Source organism: Zootoca vivipara, chromosome 2 (genome assembly GCF_965207765.1).
Source record: "Zootoca vivipara chromosome 2, rZooViv2.hap1.1, whole genome shotgun sequence".
In the NCBI taxonomy this organism is placed as follows: domain Eukaryota; kingdom Metazoa; phylum Chordata; class Lepidosauria; order Squamata; family Lacertidae; genus Zootoca; species Zootoca vivipara.
In genome coordinates this window covers 15,975,835-15,997,659 of record NC_142584.1, presented here as the reverse complement: position 1 = coordinate 15,997,659, position 21,825 = coordinate 15,975,835, and the positions used below count along the sequence as shown (strand labels likewise).

The window sequence follows — 21,825 nt, the reverse complement described above, 5'->3', positions numbered from 1 at the left end:
GTCTACCTGAAATAATCAAGCCAAGTGGTGACCTAAATTGGTTGGAAGAGGATGACCTGCGTGCTTTCAATTGGAGGGGGGAAATCGTTAAATTAGTGTGCTCCTTTCAGCCACACAGAGGAGCAGCCAGTATTTCCTGCTCTTGCTTTCCCCCTTCTTTCTGCAAACATGGCCTACAGCTGCTCAACGCGTTCTCTCTTTTTTTTATTTATGGATGTGGCTGCCACACGAATAAACAGTGAGCACAGGTCGCTTACAGCACTAAATATAAAGAGGTGCCAGTTCTGTTACGAAAGGGAAAGGGGGGCAGGGGATCATTGCCTTTTCCTCCAGAGGGCCTTCTCGGTAGTGGCGCCCGCCCTGTGGAACGCCCTCCCAATATATGTCAAAGAGGGAAACAACTACCAGACTTTTAGAAGGCATCTGAAGGCAGCCTGGTTTAGGGAGGCTTTTAATGTTTAATAGATTACTGTGTTTTATTTTTCTGTTGGAAGTGGCTGGGGAAAACCAGCCAGATGGGCGGGGTATAAATAATAAATTATTATTATTATTATTATTATTATTATTATTATTGGCACCTCAAAGCAGTAAAACTGGCCCCTTGACCACATTTTTAATCACAGAGCATTTGATGCATAAACACTGTGTCATCAGCCCATGTCGTCGTCTTCTCCCTAACAACTGCCATGAATGGGAGAGGAAGCAGAAGTCAGGCCTCATCCCTGAATGGCCTGGTGAACTTTGAAAGAAAGAACTCCAAGTTTTCATTTTTCCTCCTCTCCCCCCATCCCTTTTCCTTTAGTGTCGTGTCCTTCGGATTGCAAGCCTAAAGTCAGGGAATGTATTTTTTGATTACCGCAAGCCTCTCTGTGAGACTGTTTTCAGATGAAAAGCGGAGCACAAATCCTTTTAGACAAATATACAGTGGTACCTCGCAAGACGAATTTTTCGCAAGACGCATTCGTCTTGCGATCTGATGGTGACTCGCAAGACGAATTCGTTTCGCGAAAAATTCGCCTTGTGAATCGCGGTTTCCCATAGGAATGCATTGAAATTTAATTAATGTGTTCCTATGGGCAAAAAAAATATATCAGTACATTCCTATGGGGAACCGCGATTCACAAGGCGAATTTTTCGCAAAACGAATTGACTCACAGAACGAATTAAATTCGTCTTGCGAGGCACCACTGTATAATCTAAACACCCCTGAGGAACTATGTCACAAAATGCACTGAGCCAATAAACTTTCCTTCCTGTGCACCTTTTGAGATTTCATCTCGTCTTCTCCCCGCCATCAGAAATGTTGGAAAGGATTCCCCAAGAGACTGTACTTCTTGACTTCGCTTGGTGTACAGCTGACTAAATAGTCTTTGTGAATTCTGTCTAATCAAAGTCTTACACCAAGAAGACCTACTACTAAATGATCAAAAGGAAAGCAATGTAGCAGCAAATTAAAAACATTTCGGCTGTAGCAGAGGTAGCAACGGCAATAACAGCGGTTGCCAGCACTGAGGACTTATTGTGGAAGTCTACGGAGACTTCTATCCTGGGGGCAAGTCCAAGGGACATAATCAGAAATGTTCTTTTATTACTGAACAAATTAAGTCTTACTACAGTCAGTCACACAGGAACAGTGATTATTCCATGAAGCTGGCAGAGCACTACTGAAATCTAAATTACAGAGTAGGAAACCTTCTGCCAGTAGAAAATTAAAGAATGCCTATAATAAGTAACAGTTTAAAGAGAGGTGTTCCCCCCGCCCCTCAATCTCTCTTTCCAAAAGCACTTGTGCAAGAATAGAAATATATACCTTACTTGTTGCTTGGAACCTTATCTCCATGCGACGTAAAAGGAAATCAGTTTTATGGAATGGGCAATCAAATGAACATTCACACTTCCCAAGCTACCAAAGATGAACCTATCACTGATTAGTGATATTTGGGTTAAAAACATATAAAAGGGGGAGGAAGAGAACTCATTTAGAAATCTGGGAGTCCTTAAAAGACAATGAGAAAATAAAAACAACAGGATGAAAGCAGGTCTGCAATGTTTAGTTTGATAAATTGATTAGATCAGGGTTCCCCAAACTTGGATCTCCAGCTTTTTTTTTGGACTACATTTCCCATCATCCCTGACCACTGACTCATGCTAGCTAGGGATGATGGGAGTTGTAGTTCAAAAACAAATGGAGACCCAAGTATGGGAAACTCTGGATTAGATCCACCAGCAAAGATGTTTGGAGCCATTTTAAAAAAGTGCCTCTGATGAACTGGGAGGATATTTAAAAGCATTTTCCAACGTTTGTTTCCTGTCCTTCGGCCAAAAAGCAGATATGCACCCATCCCTTTATTCTCACAAGAGTAATGCCATATATGTTAAGCTAAGAGATACTATCTGGTCAAAGGTTAACCACTAAGTTTGTGGTTAGCCAGCTAGTCCTTGATACAAGTCCCACACTGTAACCCAGCAATTCTCCAATGCGCTGCTCTCCAGGGTTATGGTCTGCAAGCATATGAGGCTACCACCTTGCTGAAGCTTAGTAGGCCTGGGTGGTCTCTTTTACCCCTGGAGGGACGCGGGTGGCACTGTGGTCTAAACCACTGAGCCTCTTGGGCTTGCCGATCAGAAGGTCGGCGGTTCGAATCCCCACAACGGGGTGAGCTCCCGTTGCTCTGTCCCAGCTCCTGCCAACCTAGCTTTTCGAAAGCACGCCAGTGCAAGTAGATAAATAGGTACCACTGTGGTGGGAAGGCGAACAGCAGTTCTGTGCACTCGGGCTTCTGTCACGGTGTTCTGTTGTGCCAGAAGCAGTTTAGTCATGCTGGCCACATGACCTGGAAAGCTGTCTGTGGACAAATGCCGGCTCCCTCGGCCTGAAACCAAGATGAGCGTCACAACCCCATAGTCGCCTTTGACTGGATTAACCGTCCAGGGGTCATTTACCCCTGAAACCATTTGAATGTCTTAGAGCCCCTAAAGGAAAAGACTTATTAACATAAAACTGCTGTAGACCACTCAAAGCCCATAAAGGGGGAGGGCAGGAAACATATATATGTATATGCATGCACAAAGACATATATAAACAATGGTTCAGTTTGACCTTCCTTGGAGAAGCAGAAACAGTTATCCCAGATATGCAAGGCAGCTCCCTAACCACCTATTTCTCAAAATCAAGCCAAAAAAAAATCTAACTCAATGGTGTCAACATGGTATAAAGAATACACAAACACCAGTTTCTATGCTCCTTCAAATTTATTTTAATTCATTCCATTTCCACTTTTCAAAAACCAAAAAGTACTTGCATTATAGGGTTGCCATATTTCAAAAAGTGAAAATTGAGTTGTTGAGCTTTTTTTTTTGGCAAGGTTATTGAGTTTTTGGGTTGTTTGTTTTACAGTTAACCGGCTATGTCCGGTAAATTCCAGATGCATGGCAACCCTACACTTGGAGAGATGAGTATATTTTGTTTCAGATGAGCAAAGTAAACTATTACCTTCAATTTGCATATTTCTTGTAAGGCCTCACTTCTCTCTTTCTTAAGTTCTTCCAATTCCTCTCTTTCCAAAGGATCACAGGAGACAAACTGGATGCATTGAAATATTGGGGGGGGGGGGGAGAGTGGAGATTGTTAACAAAGAAATTTTGGAATAATTAGGTCAGTTTTATCCATGATGATACTTAAACACCTACATTGTATAACACCTACATTAACCATTAATATTTTAAGATTATGTAAAATGATGCTATTTTTATTGTTGTTGTTACTTTGCGGAGACTGTATTAAATTTTATTTAATAAAAATAATAATGAAAATAAAACCAATTTAATCCAGTCTTATTAAGAGATCTGCCTGTTACTCCAATGAATTAACTTGACTTGCAAAATCAATAAGTACAAATTAGAAAAGAATCTAACATGCTGGCCTTCATACATGTTTGTGTGGGGTGGGGGTGGGGGTGTTTATCAAAGCCCTAAGTTATTGCTTAATAGCCAATGGTTTTTAGAAGAAGCTAATAAGAGAATTTCATTTTAAAATGCAAGATTGAACAGGGGTTTGCAATATTAAATTCGTAAAATCAACCATTAGAAAGACACAAAACTGAAGGGAAGAAAGCCCAACAATATACTATCAGGAGAAGGACAATGCAGGACAGCTATATGAAATAAAAGTAACAAATTATTGTTGTTATTATCTATTAATTTATTCAATGAATGAATGAATGATTAAATAAACAAAGTCCAGAATGTTGATCAATGGACAGAGCTCCATATTACTTACATTACACACTTTACTTACCTGTGAATCTAGTAATTGGGCAATTTCGTGGGGATTAAATGCTGCTTGTCCTTGGGCACCACCTGCCCCATCTAGCTGCAAACAGAATAGGTTTCTTGCCACCTGGACAAAATCTAAAACAGAGGCTAAGTGAGCATGAACATGCCTGATCAATGGCAAAAGAAGCAATTTCAAGATTGGGCCCAACTTTTAGCTGCCTGTTGAACAATTGCTATGTTTTCCCGATCTTCCCCAAGTTTCTCCCCATCACCCATTTCCTATGAAACACCAGTTATGAATTGCATGTAGGGAAATTTGTGAGCAAAATGACAGCAGGGTTTTTTAACAAGTTAGCTAGGTTAACTGCCATCAGTGTTATGTTAACTTTTGGCAACCCTTAAAAAGGCTTGGATTAGATGAGAGAGCTATAGATTCACACACATTCTCCTCTCACTTACGGGCACTGTGCTCATTAAGCTACCTCCCTTCTTTGGCACAATCCATAGTTTCCCATTAAATCAGGCATAGGCAAACTCGGCCCTCCAGATGTTTTGAGACTACAACTCCCATCATCCCTGACCACTGGTCCTGTTAGCTAGGGATGATGGGAGTTGTAGTCCCAAAACATCTGGATGGCCGAGTTTGCCTATGCCTGCGTTAAATAGTTGGTAAGCTATAGGTTGCACTTCTCCACATACTAGGGACAGAGGCACTTTGGTTCCCCCCCCCCAATGTTTTGGGTTTTTTTTAGGGGGCCGACCAGTCTCCCATTGTTCTGAGGGTGAACATGGAGCTGGGCACAAGGCAGCTCCTCCTCCTGCTGCCACAACTGGCTGGGGGGCGGAGACTTCCCCTGTCTTTGCCTTGCCGCTGGGGTCATACGGCCACCGCGTTCGACTCCACCCCCTGGCTCCACGCCCTAAGCAAGCAAACTGTGAGAGAAGCCCACAATATTACATAGAGCTGCCCAATGCAGAGGCTTGTGTGGTCCAACTTAAACACAGGTTTATTGCTGTAATGAATAGGGCTGGGCAATATACTGATGTATCGTCCAAACCCAGTAGGAAGCTCATATCATGATAGTGGTTTCCTAATTTTTGACCTATAAATATATCCCAAATCATGGTGTGTGCTATGCAAAAATCATGATGGATGCGGAAAAACCATGAAGCCAGCCAACGCTTCTCCATAGCTCCATCCTTATTTCAGACATCATGATACCATATCAGTATGTCATGATGTTTAGCGGATGATCTATCACAGGGGTCCCCAAACTAAGGCCTGGGGGCTGGATGCAGCCCGCACGAGCCAATTGTGCGGCCCCCGCCGACCCCTGCTCTTATCGGTGTGCCGTGGCGCAGTTGCCCATCTCTGGGTCGGGTCGGCGCCAGAAATAGCTTGTGTGCACGCTCGAGCCGGAGAACGCACTCCCATAGGCACGCGCACAAACTATTTCTGGTGTTGTGCCGACCCAGAATTGCACCAGAAATGACGTCTGCGCATGCGCAGAAGCCATTTCCGGCACCGCACCAGAAAAAGCGAGTGTGCGCGCGTATGGGAGTGCGTCCCCCCCCCCCGCCCTCCGCACGATCGGCGCCAGAGGAACCTGCCCGAAGCCGGGTAAGTTTGGGGACCGCTGATCTATCATAATGTTGAAAACCAGACACCGAGAGGAAGGCTTTTATGCAGCGTTCCCTGTTACCATTTCCCTAGAACTCACTTCATTACCTCCAAAAGACACTGTTCCTTTAGGATCCTTTGGTAGCTGCTGCCTTAGGATTTCTTGCTGTTCTTTCGTGGGTTGAATCCCGAGATAATTCAGAGCCTAGAAGCAGGATTAGGCGAGAGAGAAAGCACAGGGGTTCGAATTCTCTATCTGACAACAATGGGACACATTGCACCTCCTTTTATTTGTGTTGTTTTAACTTGCTTAAGTCGCCTTGCCAGTCTGGAAGAAGGTGGGATGTTACTACTACGACTACTACTAATAATAAATAAAGCCCTAACACACTTCCTACTTTCTCTCTCCAACACTGGATCATGGGGTGCATCTGTTCCATAAAAGCCAACTCCTCATGGTTGAGGTCTTTTCACAGTAAAATATTTGAGGGGGCCAGCCCCCCCCCCACGGTTGGCATTACTATTCAAATGGTGTGCAGCTGCTGTGTTTCATTATCACTTATGTGGGGCAAGGCTGACCTGCCCAAACTGTTAGCATAAATCCTATGCAAGGAAAAAAAGCTGCATGTGACTGATTGTTTACATTATAAGACTGCTGCAACTTTCCCACACACAGGAGACACTGTAACTTGATCTCCTGTCATGTGATGTTCTTTGTTCTGTTTCTACTTTCACTTTTGACTGAGTGAGAGTGATGAAGCACACACTTAATAATCGCTACGATTGTTTGCTGTCTTCTTTATTGAACCCTGTGGATTGGGCTCCCTTGATCTGTTCCTACACATCAACAGAGAGAAAAGTTTTGCATACACTCGTAAGTGTGCTGTGGCGGAATCGAAACCCTGATTCTGCAAAACGCCTTCACGGAAGAAAAGCATTTACGTGGCGCTCTGGAGCTTTCAAAGTGGTTTGCGCACATTATCTCAGAAGGACATAAGCACAGGTTTATCCTTTCTCTGTTGCCTAACCCATCCTCCTTGTAATGTTTGAATGGGTCTCCTAGTGGCTGCCAAGAAAGCACACAATGTATCAGGGCAGGTGCGCAACAAGCAAGAGTCCCGCGTGAAAGCTGGCGGGTGCTTTCTAGAGACAATCCAAAGCGGGCCACTTTGAAACCTCCATTCATTCCAGCGGGCTCTTCCTGAAAAGGTTGGGGAGGTGTGCAGAGAATGCGGGGGGGTAGATGGTGCTTCTTCTAGGTGTTGGGTGGGTGGGTTGCCTATTGAAGTAAGATAAGCAGGGGGATAAAGCAGCCGGGCTGATTTACAGTGCCATTTTCTGGCACCCAAACAAGGATTTTAAAGGAAGGAGATTTGAAAAGAGGCGTATGCAGCTTGAAACGCAACTCAGGTGGGTTGCATCAGCACTTAGTCTCCTAAAACAAACAACTGACGGCAAGAAAAAGGAAAGAAAGAGCAAATTCGGAAGCCCAATCTTCAAGCACTTACACAAAAATGATATAAATATCTAAGTGGTCTGCCCTCCGCAGCTCTTTCCCCGCTTATTTTTCTGCTCTCGGTATAGATGAAGTGAGAGAAGAGGGTATCACCAAAAAGAGAAATGAGATCTTTTTAGCAAAACAACTTTGGGAAATAGCTGGGGAAGAAGGCGGTGGCAGAACTTTGATAAAAGCACCTTGATGGAAGCACTTGAAAAGAAAAGAAAAATTGTATCACTGATACCCAAAACACTTTCCTCTCAAACTGTAGGTGTTTTCAGGGAAAGAAGAAATTTTAGTAATGGGAGACTTGACTTCAACTTCTCTATTATCTGCTGGGTTACAAACGCCCCTAGGCATGAAATCTCCAGCAAATTGCAGCCATAGTTTGCTAGCACAACTTCCAAACTCAGACGTAGGAGGAAGGAGCAAGGGTCATCCGTTACCCTTGGCTTGTTCTTCACTAACAGGGAAGAGCTCACACTTTCCAAGAGAATACACAAGCTGAAATCCAGCTATTTTCTGAAATTCACACTTGAATTTTGCAAAGCTGTTTCTCCACCCACCCCCCCAAAAAACGTGCACAAACATTCACATATGCATGCATTGCATTATGAAAGGCTATTTGCAAAAAAATGTGCAAATTGGGCAAAGTAACGCCCCCGAAACATGCATATGAGGAAAAAGGCACCCAAAAATACTGATGAATTTTCATTAGGTTTTTATATGATTATGGACAAAGCAAACCGATGTGGAAATGTGGCAAATGGAATTTAGGATTGGAAAAAAATGAGAAACGGTAGTAGAGAGCTGTTTAAAAACAAATAAATGTGTGTACAAGCAAGGCTGCCCTGTTGAATATACTTCCTTGCTCCAAACTCACAATGAATCACAGGCTTCCATATTGTTCTTCCGGGAAATAATCTTTGGCTGGAATCCTGCTCTCGCTGCATGGAGGGAGTGAACACATTGTGGAGTAGCACTTAATAAGAGTTAAGTAGGATCCGGCCCTTCAATGTAGCCAGGGAAGCCACATTCATGACAAGGATGCTGAACAAAGCCAAGCTATTTACTCCAATCAGAGGCCCATCCGTGCTATAACACAGGGTTTCCCAGACTTGGGCCTCCCCCTGTTTTCGGACTACGATTCCCATCATCCCCGACCACTGGTCCTGCTAGCTAGGCATGATGGGAGTTGTAGTCCGACAACAGCAGGAGAAGACCCTAGTTTGGAAACCCTGCTCTAACACAAGGTCTCCCACCCACCTGCTCCTCCAAGGTCTATAGCCTGTTGCACCATACTCAGCAGCCATGCACCCAGGTTGGGGGAGCTCTGCTCAGTTCCTTTCAGGAAGCCAACTTGAAACTTGCTTTCAATGCACACAGGGTGGAGTGAGGAAGGAGAAGGACTGCAGCCCCTAAAAACAGCTGGGGGGGGAATGCAGGATGGCACCTCCACTGTGAAATTTCTTGCAACCATTTCCAAGAGAAAATGTGGCTCCAAAAACTGTCTAATCCATGGGTAGGCAAACTAAGACCCAGGGGCCGGATCCAGCCCAATCGCCTTCTAAATCCAGCCTGCGGTCGGTCCAGGAATCAGCGTGTTTTTACATGAGTAGAATGTGTCCTTTTATTTAACTCTGGGTTATTGGTGGGGCCTGCCTGGTGTTTTTGCATGACTAGAATATGTGCTTTTATTTAAAATGCATCTCTGGGTTATTTGTGGGGCATAGGAATTCATTCTTTCTTCTTCTTCTTCTTTTTCAAAATGTAGTCAGGCCGCCCACAAGGTCTGAGGGACCCCTGCTGAAAAAGTTTGCTGACCCCTTTCTAACCCTTTTCTTCAGCTGCATTAACGTGTAAACTCCTCTATTTGGATCTCAATCCACATAAGCACTCAGTCCCTGCCACTCTCTTTGTGAGCCCAAAGAGTCCTTGCTGAAATCCATTTACTTGGCAAGAAGAACAAAAGCGCTGCAAGTTCATGTCGTAGCCACAAAGTGCTCATAACTCCCGGCCAAAATGGGAATCTTCCAGTTACTTTGGCTGGAGACCTACAGTAATATATTGCGAATTTTAGAGATCGCTAGAAATAAGCTAGTGTGACTATGAAAATATTTTAAAAGGAAAGACAACAAGGGCCCCGAGCCAAAGTAAACCGCTAGAGCCAAAGTAAATTGCCGAAATTAATGGGATATAAAGTCAATGGGAGCTCAAGCACAACTTTCCCTAGATTTGGGCTAAAGGTTCCTGCGTCGTTTGCAAAAGGCAGTTGCGACGCTAGGAGAGGAAATCACAGCAGAAAAAGTAGCATCGAAAGCTTAAAAACATTTTCATCCAGCCAGGCCATTTCAATATTTGCTAAATAATTTCATCAGGCAACAAATGTTGATTCAGCACAGCAAACCATTGGTCTCATGAGTATTATTTACCTGCGTGGAATAGTAATTTCTGTCCCCAACTTGCCACAGGAACAAAGGTAAAAAAATCAGACAGAAGATATTTACCATCTCTAGTTTATCTGCTTGGAGACGAACAGTGGGGTTTAGGGAAATCTTCCTTCTTTGTGGTCCATAATCATCGCTCCACGTGGGGCGAGCAGCTAGGAGGCAACAGGTTGCACATTAATTGGAAATCTAATTGGAACTTTTTCCTCCTGAAGGATGTGTTCCGAACTCCTGCTGTTCAAACAACTGGAGCTAATCACCTGAATACCAGAATCAACCCGTGTTTGTTATTCTGCCCCCCCCCCTTAAATGGTAAGCAAGATGCGATTTAAATGTTTATTAGAGATCTCAAATGGAAACTGATGGATGCTGCTGAAATACCAGTTAGACCTTCTTGTACGAACCCACCAAGATATGAGGGTGGTGGTGGGGAACCTCACCCCAAAACCTGGAGGATAATTGGGGAATGAACGGGCTGTGGATCAAACAGACATTATTGAAACATGAACGGTCATATAATGAGAGAGGCACATGGCTTGGACCTGTGACACCTCTTTTAAAAAACAAACAAAAGGAAACACACACACAGAGAGAGAGAAATAAGTTGATAAAGGCTGTGGCACAGATGCACATAATTTCTTTTGGTGGGGAGGGGGCATTTCTTTGGACTCCTGCCAAGTCACCAAAACTGCTTTCTAAAACATCCCCCAAAGTCTGCATATTTCCAGAACAATAACAATAACAATAACAATTTATTACTTATACCCAGCCCATCTGGCTGGGTTTCCCAAGCCACTCTGGGCGGCTCCCAACAGAATATTAAAAACACGTTAAAACACCAAAGATTAAAAACTTCCCTATACAGGGCTGCCGTCAGATGTCTTCGAAAAGTCACATAGTTGTTTATTTCCTTGACATCTGATGGGAGGAATGGGACATTCCACAGGGCGGGTGCCACCACCGAGAAGGCCCTCTGCCTGGTTCCCTGTAACCTCACTTCTCGCAGGGAGGGAACCGCCAGAAGGCCCTCGGAGCTGGACCTCAGTGTCCAGGCTGAACAATGGGGGGTGGAGACGCTCCTTCAGGTATACTGGACCGAGGCCATTTAGGGCTTTAAAGGTCAGCACCAATTGTGCTCGGAAACGTACTGGGAGCCAATGTAGGTCTTTCAAGACCAGTGTGTTATATGCATGGTTGAGCAAGCATGGCTGTACCAACACTAGACAACCCAAACAGTATTCTACCACCCAAGGTGCATGTGCTTTTAGAATACCCCAACATATTTTTGCATCTATAGCTGTACGTACATACATGAACTGCTTGTTTAAGACATATGGGAGAAGCGGCTTGGAGGTAAAACAAGGATTTTGCCTATGCCTGAGCCCTTGCCTCCTACCCAACCTTCGGCAAATGTGAAAACAAAATGCAGGGTGCTTTTTTTACACTCATTTTATATCCTTAATATACATGTGCCAAATATATGTTAAGTGCAGAGTCCTATAAGCACCGGAAAATACTTAAGTTTCTATGGCAACTGGATCTTCAGATACGCTGGTGTTATCCACCATGCTGTGCCACAGTGAGCCTATTGATTACTAACGCTATAAGCTTGACAGGTTTTCAATCTGCCTACTTCCAGGGAAGCCTGACCATGTCTATTTGTTTGTCACAGGTGTCCGGTGTGGCATTGCAAAGCATTCTGGGAGTGTTAGTTCATGCAGGGCTCCAGCCAGGCCTACTGAATGGAACGACTGCTGCAGAAACCAGGGCTTAGCTTAGAATTCACTCAAACAACAACAACAATTTATTTGTATGCCGCCCATCTGACTGGGGTGCCTCAGCCCCTCTGGGTGGCTTCCAACGAATGAAAACATCAAACACAGTAAAAACCCAAACATTAAAAACTTCCCCTATACAGGGCTGCCTTCAGATGTCTTCTCAAAGTCAGGTAGTTGTTTATTTCCTTGACATCTGACGGGAGGGCGTTCTAGGGAAGAACTGTCACGGAGGGCAAGCTTGTCCAGCGTTACAGATATTCTCAAGGAGGAAGCTTTTGTGTAAGCTTATGAAGAACCCCATATTCATGGAATTGTAGAGTTGGAAGGGACCTTGAGGGTCATTTAGTCCAACCCCCTGCAATGCAGGAATATGCAGCTGCCCCAAATGGGGAATGAACCTGCAACCTTAGTATTCCCTGAAACAGACTTTGAAAACCATTTATTACTCCCTTTATAGGTAAAGGGCCCCTGGACGGTTAAGTCCAGTCAAAGGCGACTATGGGGTTGTGGCGCTCATCTCACTTTTCAGGCCGAGGGAGCCGGCGTTTGTCCACAGACAGCTTTCTGGGTCATGTGGCCAGCATGACTAAACCACTTCTTGCGCAACAGGACACTGTGATGGAAACCAGCGCACACGGAAACACCGTTTACCTTCTTGCCACAGCAGTACCTATTTATCTACTTGCACTTGTATGCTTTTGAAATGCTAGGTTGGCAGGAGCTAGGACAGAGCAACAGGAGCTCACCCCGTCGTGGGGATTCAAACCACTGACCTTCCTATCGGCAAGCCCAAGAGGCTCAGTGGTTTAGACCACAGCGCCACCCTTTATATCCCACATCTTTTCCATTATGGTACTCAAAGTGACTTGCATGGGCCTCCAAGATGGTCTCCCATCCTTTCACTAGCCAGACCCAGATCTGTTTAGCTTCAGAAAGGTAGCTACATCATGAGCTTTGGAAGAGACCCTGGCACCCACAGCCCCAATCCCCAGGTGTCAATCCTATAGCTGTACAAGACAAATGAGCAAAGAAAGGGTGCATTGTCCTTGCTGGTTACAAGTAGGGTTGCCAGACTCAATAGAGGACAGGACTTCTGTGCCTTTAATTGCCCTGCTCTCTTTTGAGTCTGGAAACCTTAAAAAGAAACCAGCAGACCCTTTGTTTAATTCAGTGTTTCTCAAACTTTTTTGGGCCAAGGCACACTTGTTCCATGAAAAAAATCACGAGGCACACCACCATTAAAAAAGTTAAAAAATTTAACTCTGTGCCGCCCTATATTGACTATATAATTATGACTGTAAGAAACACTTGCCAATTGCTGTGTTGGTTGCAATCTCCTGTAATAAGGCTTCACAAGCCGCTGATTTCTCTGCCAGCACAATCCTTTGCTCAGCAAGTTTCAGGTTGAGCTCATCCAGCCAGCTTCTTTAAGTTTGTCTAAAACCACCCTCCCGTGGTGGTGGCTGTTGAGAGCTGCGCTCGCCCCGCGTCGTGACCCGGCCGGCTTCCTTTCCGGCGGGCCAGTGATGTGCATTGGCGGCCGCCAGGCACGTGACAATGCACGTGACAATGCAAATCGCCCTTCTCATCGCCGCACGTCGCGGCACACCAGCCAGCGTCTCGCGGCACACTAGTGTGCCGCGGAACAGTGGTTGAGAAACGCTGGTTTAATTTCCAAGCAAAGGGTCTGCTGGTTTCTCTTTCAGGTTTCCAGACTCAAAAGAGAGCAGGGCAATTAAAGGCACAGAAGTCCCGTCCTCTATTGAGTCTGGCAACCCTAGTTACAAGCCAGGACAATCCATCCTTCTTCAGCCATCCCACAAACTAATCAATGGTCATTATATTAGAAATGGACTGCTAAACAATCCATCCATTTGTGTTAGGGGAACAATTGGCGCACAATAGAGGCTTTTTCAAAAGGAAAAGTAAACACATTACATGCCACTCCTGTGAGAAAGGTAATGGCAACTATGTGATGAGAAAGCAAAGAGGTGAGAGTTTACCCCCAGCAGAGGCATCAGCGGAACTGTTGTTTGCAGAAAATGCGGGAGATTGTTCTCTCTTCTTGAATCCGGCTTTCGCCTATGAAAGAAAGAACACAAAATAAGGAGGTGCCTTTTGGTAAAGTAGGTCAAGGACCAAACGAACAAATGTCATTAAAAACCAAACACACAAACACACACACACACACACACACACACACACACACACACACAGGCTGATTACAGAAAAGAAGCCCTGGCTAATGCTTTATCTAAACTTCAGATGAATATACAATACATATCAAAAGCTTTAAAAGAAACTGGTTCCCTTTACAACATGCGCCCATAGAATTATGATAAGCAGCTTTGGAAGAGTGGTCTGTTATTGATTGTTCTTCAAGCAGCCCCAGAACAGCTGGAATAAAACCATGGTTATTTAGTTTTTTTCTCCGCCTGCCACTGCAAAGAAATCCACCTCCACCCTATCAACTCATGCAGCGATGCAACCAGGCTAGAAGGGACACTGTTAACTGCAGAGAGTGAGAGAAGCTACATAAGCCAAAAGGAACTTAATTTGGCAGGCCGGACCAATCCGTGGTCACCAAGCCAAACCGCCAGCCACAAAGAACGGGAGGGTGCATTCCGTCAGATATGTGGGCAACCTTAAGTACTGCGCGACTGGTAAAAAGCGCACTCCCGACTGAGGGCCTCTAGCTAAGGAATTCCAGGCTGGATCCAAGGCTGGAAAAGGGCTTCAATACACTCCTACTTCCCTGACATGGCTTTTTAAAAATGTCCAATTTCTCTTAGTAGCTCTGCACAGACAGTGGCTACGGTGGTGGTCCCGAGAACGAGGAGATCCAAAGTGGGAACTGGATGCCATTTATTACTCAAAAGGCACGTATAACTCTTGCCAGACAGATCGCTGTCCTTTTCTGACAAAAAAAAAAACAAGCCCAGTAGCATTGAGAATTTCCACTGTTTCGTGCCGTGTCATAGAATTAATAATAATAATAAATTTTTATTTATACCCCGCCCTTCCCGGTTTAGAAACCGGGCTCAGGGCGGCTAACAACAAATATAAAACACTGATTCAAAATGACTTAAAAACAGATTAGAAACACTATAAAATACAACATCAATATAGCATCGCCAGGGCTAACTGGCCAAGTTAGTCCTGCTAAGGCCAGCAAGGAGACCAGGGAAGGGTTTCTTCATAAAAAAGGGAAGGGAAAAAGGAATGGAGGATCAGGCTATATTAAAGGCCAGGCTCTGTCTTACAGGGCCTGCGGAAGGAGATCAAGTCCCACAGGGCCCTAGTCTCATAGGACAGAGCATTCCACCAGGTTGGTGCCATCACTGAAAAGGCCCTGGAGGATAATCTGGCTTCTTTAGGGCGCCGGAGACTCTTAAGCTGTCAAGAATTCTAGAAAGTGTTAATGGCTAAAATTAAAAAAAAGAATCATAGAATCATAGAGTTGGAAGAGACCACAAGGGCCATCCAGTCCAACCCCCTGCCAAGCAGGAAACACCATCAAAGCATTCTTGACATATGCCTGTCAAGCCTCTGCTTAAAGACCTCCAAAGAAGGAGACTCCACCACACTCCTTGGTAGCAAATTCCACTGCCGAACAGCTCTTACTGTCAGGAAATTCTTCCTAATGTTTAGGTGGAATCTTCTTTCTTGAAGTTTGAATCCATTGCTCCGTGTCCGCCAAGAGCATGGGAACATTTGATCATATGTCCCAGGGAAGCTCTGATTGATTGATTGATTTCATTTATATATCACCCTTTGCTACAAGGAACTGAAAGTGGTGTGCATGGTTCTCCTCCTCCCCATCTTATCCACCCAACAACCTTGCGAGGTAGGTTAGGCTGAGAGTGAGAGACTGGCCCAAGGTCACCCAGTGAGCTTTCATGGCTGAGTGGGCATTCGAACCCTGGTCTCCCAGGTTCCTAAGTCTGACACTCATAGAATCATAGAATCATAGAATCATAGAGTTGGAAGAGACCACAAGGGCCATCCAGTCTAACCCCCTGCCAAGCAGGAAACACCATCAAAGCATTCCTGACAGATGGCTGTCAAGCCTCTGCTTAAAGACCTCCAAAGAAGGAGACTCCACCACACTCCTTGGCAGCAAATTCCACTGCCGAACAGCTCTTACTGTCAGGAAGTTCTTCCTAATGTTTAGGTGGAATTTTCTTTCTTGTAGTTTGAATCCGTTGCTCCGTGTCCGCTTCTCTGGAGCAGCAGAAAACAACCTTTCTCCCTCCTCTATATGACATCCTTTTATATATTTGAACATGGTTATCATATCACCCCTTAACCTTCTCTTCTCCAGGCTAAACATACCCAGCTCCCTAAGCCGTTCCTCATAAGGCATCGTTTCCAGGCCTTTGACCATTTTGGTTGCCCTCTTCTGGACACGTTCCAGCTTATCAGTATCCTTCTTGAACTGTGGTGCCCAGAACTGGACACAATACTCCAGGTGAGGTCTGACCAGAGCAGAATACAGTGGTACTATTACTTCCCTTGATCTAGATGCTATACTCCTATTGATGCAGCCCAGAATTGCATTGGCTTTTTTAGCTGCTGCATCACACTGCTGACTCATGTCAAGTTTGTGGTCAACCAAAACTCCTAGATCCTTTTCACATGTACTGCTCTCAAGCCAGGTGTCTCCCATCCTGTATTTGTGCCTTTCATTTTTTTTGCCCAAGTGTAGTACTTTACATTTCTCCTTGTTAAAATTCATCTTGTTTGCTTTGGCCCAGTTGTCTAATCTGTTAAGGTCATTCTGAAATGTGATCCTGTCCTCTGGGGTGTTAGCCACCCCTCCCAATTTGGTGTCATCTGCAAACTTGCTCAGGATTCCCTCAAGCCCATCATCCAAGTCATTGATAAAGATGTTGAACAAGACTGGGCCCAAGACAGAACCCTGTGGCACCCCACTAGTCACTACTCTCCAGGATGAGGAGGAGCCATTGATGAGCACCCTTTGGGTTCGGTCAGTAAGCCAGCTACAAATCCACTGAATGGTAGCATTGTCTAGCCCACATTTTACCAGCTTCTTTACAAGAATATCATGGGGCACCTTGTCAAAGGCCTTGCTGAAATCAAGATAGGCTACATCCACAGCGTTCCCTTCATCTACCAGGCTTGTAATTCTGTCAAAAAATGAGATCAGATTAGTCTGACATGACTTATTTTTCAGGAACCCATGCTGACTTTTAGTGATCACAGAGTTTCTTTCTAGGTGCTCACAGACTGTTTGCTTAATGATCTGCTCTAGAATCTTTCCTGGTATTGATGTCAGGCTGACTGGGCGGTAATTGTTTGGGTCCTCTCTTTTCCCCTTTTTGAAAATAGGGACAACATTTGCCCTCCTCCAGTCTGCTGGAACTTCGCCTGTTCTCCAGGAATTTTCAAAGATTATTGCCAGTGGTTCTGAAATCACCTCTGCCAGTTCTTTTAATACTCTTGGATGTAGTTCATCTGGCCCTGGAGACTTGAATACATCTAAACTAGCCAAGTATTCTTGTACTACCTCCTTACTTATCCTGGGCTGTGTTTCCCCTGCTGAATCATCTGCTCCATATTCTTCAGGTCGGGCGTTTTTTTCTTTCTTGGAGAAGACTGAGGCAAAGAAGGCATTGAGGAGTTCTGCCCTTTCTCTGTCCCCTGTTTGCATTTCACCATCTTCTCCTCTGAGTGACCCCACTCTAACCACTATACCACACTGGCTCCCACATATTCATGGCTTTTAAAGGACTCTGTTTTATACGTTACTGGGCAGGCACATCTCAGTTACATGCAAGGCTCCTGAAAAATCCAGGTTGCAAATCTAATGCAAGGGGATGGACAATGTAATCTATGAACTATCGTGTTTTGCTTTCCTCCTCCTGTTTGTCATTTCCCAAGGGAGCTGTTTATACCAGACAATGCCGAGAATGCATTTATTTACAGGACAGTCTTATGCCTGTCTATGTTCCTCTTGTGTCTGATGGAGTTTACTCCCAAGAAAGCATGCTTAGGATCCAAATGGACTCCCAGTTTATCAAAATAATGCTTAAAAGAGAACATCCAACAGAACGAAATAAAAAGGTTATTCAGTTCCACTGTAATTTCTCCAGCTGTATTAGCATGCCTTATGTTGGATTTTATATTTCAAATAAGAGCAGATTTTTCATGCAGAGCTTTGGGGTTTTATTGGGGGGGGGAGTGAGGTGGGGAGGAGGAGAAATCATGTGTCTGTTCAAACTTCCTTACTTCCTCCATACTAAGAATGATGACAGGATGCTGGCTGTGGGAAGAAGCCACACAGCACGCTTGGCAGAGAAATTCCCCCTACTCTTTCTTTCCTTTCCTTTCCTTTTTTAATTTAAAAAATACATTTTCCTCTCGACTTTTTTGAACTGAGGAGGAGCTTAACATATCTCAATAGCTGGTGGAGCTCATGAATTTGCCTACATACAAAAATAAACCCTGCTTGCCACTTACGTTCCATCAGACCAACACAGATAAGAAAACTTCAGTATAAATTAAGGTGAGTTTTTTCTTAAGGAAAGGAAGATTTTAAGATTTTTTTTATTGTACCAAAATAAGAAACATATGGGTGTTGGGGCACACAGGGTATAAATGAAAGTGAGCTGTTGACCGGGGGGGGGGGGGGGGAGAACCTTTGGATAGCTCAGTTAGAAGAGCATGAGACTCTTAATTTCAGAGTTGTGGGTTCGAGCCCCACATTGGACAAAAGATTCCTGCATTGCAGGGAGTTGGGCTACATGACCCTTGGGGTCCCCTGCAACTCTACAATTATATGATTCTATCTGAGGCTGCTGTCCTTAGGGTTGCCAGAGTCAATGGAGGACAGGACTTCTGTGCCTTTAAATGCCCTGCTCTCTTTTGAGTCTGGAAACCTTAAAGAGAAACCAGCAGACACTTTGTTTAATTTCCAAGCAAAGGGTCTGCTTGTTTCTCTTTCAGGTTTCCAGACTCAAAAGAGAGCAGGGCAATTAAAGGCACAGAAGTCCTGTCCTCTATTGAGTCTGGCAACCCTAGCTGTCCTATATAACCGGGTTGGGCAACCTTTTTTTTTCCTGTCAAGGGTCAATCACTTGTGAAATGCACACTGGTGGTTAGTTGAAGTCAAAACTGGGAGAGATTGGAGCTCAAAGGAGGTGGGGCCACCCTTTCCCTCTCTTTCCTCCTTTTCCTAACACAACTCTCTTCCTTTCTTGTCAGTTACGTAAAATAACACAGAGAGCTACATCCTGACATAGGACTGCCAACTGCCCATTCCTGCTATGCCTGCATGCCTGGGTGCAAGTCACCAAATTTACATATAAGCTAAACAAGCTACAGCTCAGGGCCCCCCAAAAAAACTAAAGAGAAAAAAACCTGGATGTACATTTCCAAAATATAAGATAAAAAACAAATAAAACAAAACCTTCCTACAGCAACAGTGTTTTGTGTTGTGTAGGCTCCTATGATGCAAGTCATGGGCCCCGCCTGCTAGACTGCACCCTAAAATAACCACTGGTTTGCTCATTCCTATATATAGGGTGCCAACATTCTGCATTTGCAAATGGCTTTGGATAGCTATTAGGTCTATAAATGACCATATAGTATATATTCAACACACAAAAAACAGTGGCAATTTGTTGTTGGCAAAGGACAGCTGGACATATAAAGGGCCCCATTACCTTCAGTAGCTTAGGGCCTCATCAAACCTAAATCCGGCCCTGCCAGCGGGGCTCACTTCCAAGCTAGACATATATAGGACTGCCCTGCCAGTCACTTGTGCCTTCTGAAAGAACAGGCTGCTCCTACATACAGACCGATGTGTAAGTGAGGAGGTCAAGGAATTGATTTCTGCTAAAACAACTGGCTGCCTGTGAATTTGCGACAAGCAAGCAGGACTTGGATAATCTATCTAGTTTAGCAGTTTGCTTGCTGATCGCTGCCCCTCTGTCAACAGACGACCCTTAAATTGGTTTTCAGAGAATACTTACCATATTCAGAATTGACATCTTTGAGTCTATGCTCTCATTCGGAGACAAAGATGGAGGAAGCTGCAGTCCGTATCTTTCCGAAGTTAACAGGCTGGAGGGGGGCGGCACAGTTTCCGCTTGACTGGAAAGAGGTCCATGTCGAATGAAAGCGATTTCCCACGAGGAGTTAGATCTAAAAATGAAGTAACAGGTTGGACACAGGTATTGTACGTTGTGTTCTTCCTGAAATAATAAAGACCTCCCTCTAATTATCAAAATGGGTCAGGCAGCAAGTGATATTTGGTGGGTCAATAAAATTCAGTGGTACAGAAATCTCTTGCACCAACTTTTTAAAAAATTATTGCACTTGTTCTTGATGGTTAGGAGGGCCAAATTTGAGAGGGTCTTATGTTTTTAACGTGCTGTTACCACCCCCCCAGAATGTTTGGGCTTACATGGCATCTGTCTCGGGAGACAATGTAGTGCCCTTACGGGGCTGGGGTCAAACCGCTGGAGAATCACAGCACCTGAAAGTATCAGGATTTTTGCCAGCAAGACAGGGAGTTCTTTTGAACGGCTCTATATTTTAGCATTTCCAACAACACATGTCCAAAATCCTTTTTCTAATCATGAGGGCTAGAGAAATAAATCGACCAAATCTATACTAGGGAAGACAGACAGGTGTGAAATGCAGTGTTCGGAGGACTTGTTTTGCAGGGCAGTTGTTACCTCAGCTTTGTTCTGTTGATTAGGCTTCTTGCTTCTTCGTAGGTGATTCCAATCAATGACTCCTTGTTAATGGAAACAAGCTGGTCCCCAGCTCTCAGCCGGCCATCCTAGAAAGAACAAGGACAATCGTTGGCACTCGTTTTTGCAATCAAGTTGCCTTAAGATGTCAAGGCAAACTCTCCAAATTTATAAACTCCCAAGGTTGTTCAGCCTGTCAAATTGCCTTTAGAGAAGGGGAGGGCCCCATTTGATCTGATAAGAGTGCCAGACTCGGCCTGGTACAAAAAACTGCCCGATTGAAGCAAGCTGCTCTCTGCCCCTTGCTCGGCTCAGTTTAGGAGCTGTATGTGGTTTTTTTGTACGACTGTGTAGAAATGTAGAGCTGAAACGGACCCCAATGGTCATTTAGTCAACCCCCCGCAATGCAGGAATTGCAGCTATAGAATCCACGACAGATGGCCATTCAAACTCTGCTCAAAAACCTCCAAGGAAGGAGAGTCCGCCACCTTCTGAGGTAGCCCGTTCCACGGCTGAACAGAACTTACCATCAGAATGTTCTTCCTAATGTTTAGTTCAGGGGTCAGCAAACTTTTTCAGCAGTCCACTGTCCCTCAGACCTTGTGGGGGGCCGGAATATGTTTTTGGGGAAAAAAATATGAACAAATTCCTATGCCCCACAAATAACCCAGAGATGCATTTTAAATAAAAGCACACGTTCTACTCACGTAAAAACACCAGGCAGGCCCCACAAATAAACCAGAGATGCATTTTAAATAAAAGGACACATTCTACTCATGTAAAAATCCGCTGATTCCCGGACCGTCCGCGGGCCAGATTTAGAAGGTGATTGGGCCGGATCCAGCCCCCGGGCCTTAGTTTGCCTACCCATCTTTATCCTGGACTCTCTTTCTTTTAATTGAATTCACGGGTTTGGGTCCCACAGCAGAAAACAAGCTTGCTCGATCTTCCATGTGACAGTTCTCCGGATATTTAAAGAAGGCTATCATACCACCTCTCAGTCTCCTCTTCTCCAGGATAAATTAATATTATGCTGTATTTGTGTTTCTGTTTTTCCCCAGTATGTGGCAGGTCAAGTGTGTGACAGGTGACTAACGAGTCTAACCACCGCCAGCAGCAAGCAGTGCAAACCTTCTATGGAATACAAAGGAAGAAGAAAATACCTCAACTCTCAGCTTGCATATTAGAAGAAGGAATTCGAGCAGAGCCTTGGCCCTGATGCACAAGTTTTTATCCATTCAATCCCCTTTATTGGCATATATAGAGAGAGTGTGTTGTATACAAGGGTCAGAACACAACACAAGTAACAAAACATAGCAGGAGGCACTTTTAGGTAAAACTATCCAGACATTGTGAGAAACAAAGGTGGTTCTAAAGATCTATGGTGATGCTATTTCATGGCGTCACTCAAAAATTTCGCCAAATTCTCCACAACGTCACTCCTACAGACAGGACACCCTGGAAGAGGTTTTAGAAATGGCCG

General features: G+C 44.5%; 1 protein-coding gene across 3 annotated transcripts in view; it reads right to left on the bottom strand.

Annotated features, from left to right (window-relative positions):
• STXBP4 (syntaxin binding protein 4) overlaps positions 1 to 21,825 on the bottom strand; it is a 133,896-nt gene that overhangs the window by 92,071 nt on the left and 20,000 nt on the right. For all 3 annotated transcript variants that reach the window (XM_035103825.3, XM_088661372.1, XM_088661373.1), the window contains 7 exons: positions 20,325 to 20,431; positions 19,617 to 19,788; positions 13,623 to 13,701; positions 9,902 to 9,996; positions 6,005 to 6,101; positions 4,298 to 4,410; positions 3,494 to 3,583 (listed from right to left, as the gene is read on the bottom strand). In XM_035103825.3, the coding sequence (XP_034959716.3) occupies positions 3,494 to 3,583; positions 4,298 to 4,410; positions 6,005 to 6,101; positions 9,902 to 9,996; positions 13,623 to 13,701; positions 19,617 to 19,788; positions 20,325 to 20,431 (753 nt within the window). The remainder of the gene's footprint in view (positions 1 to 3,493; positions 3,584 to 4,297; positions 4,411 to 6,004; positions 6,102 to 9,901; positions 9,997 to 13,622; positions 13,702 to 19,616; positions 19,789 to 20,324; positions 20,432 to 21,825) is intronic.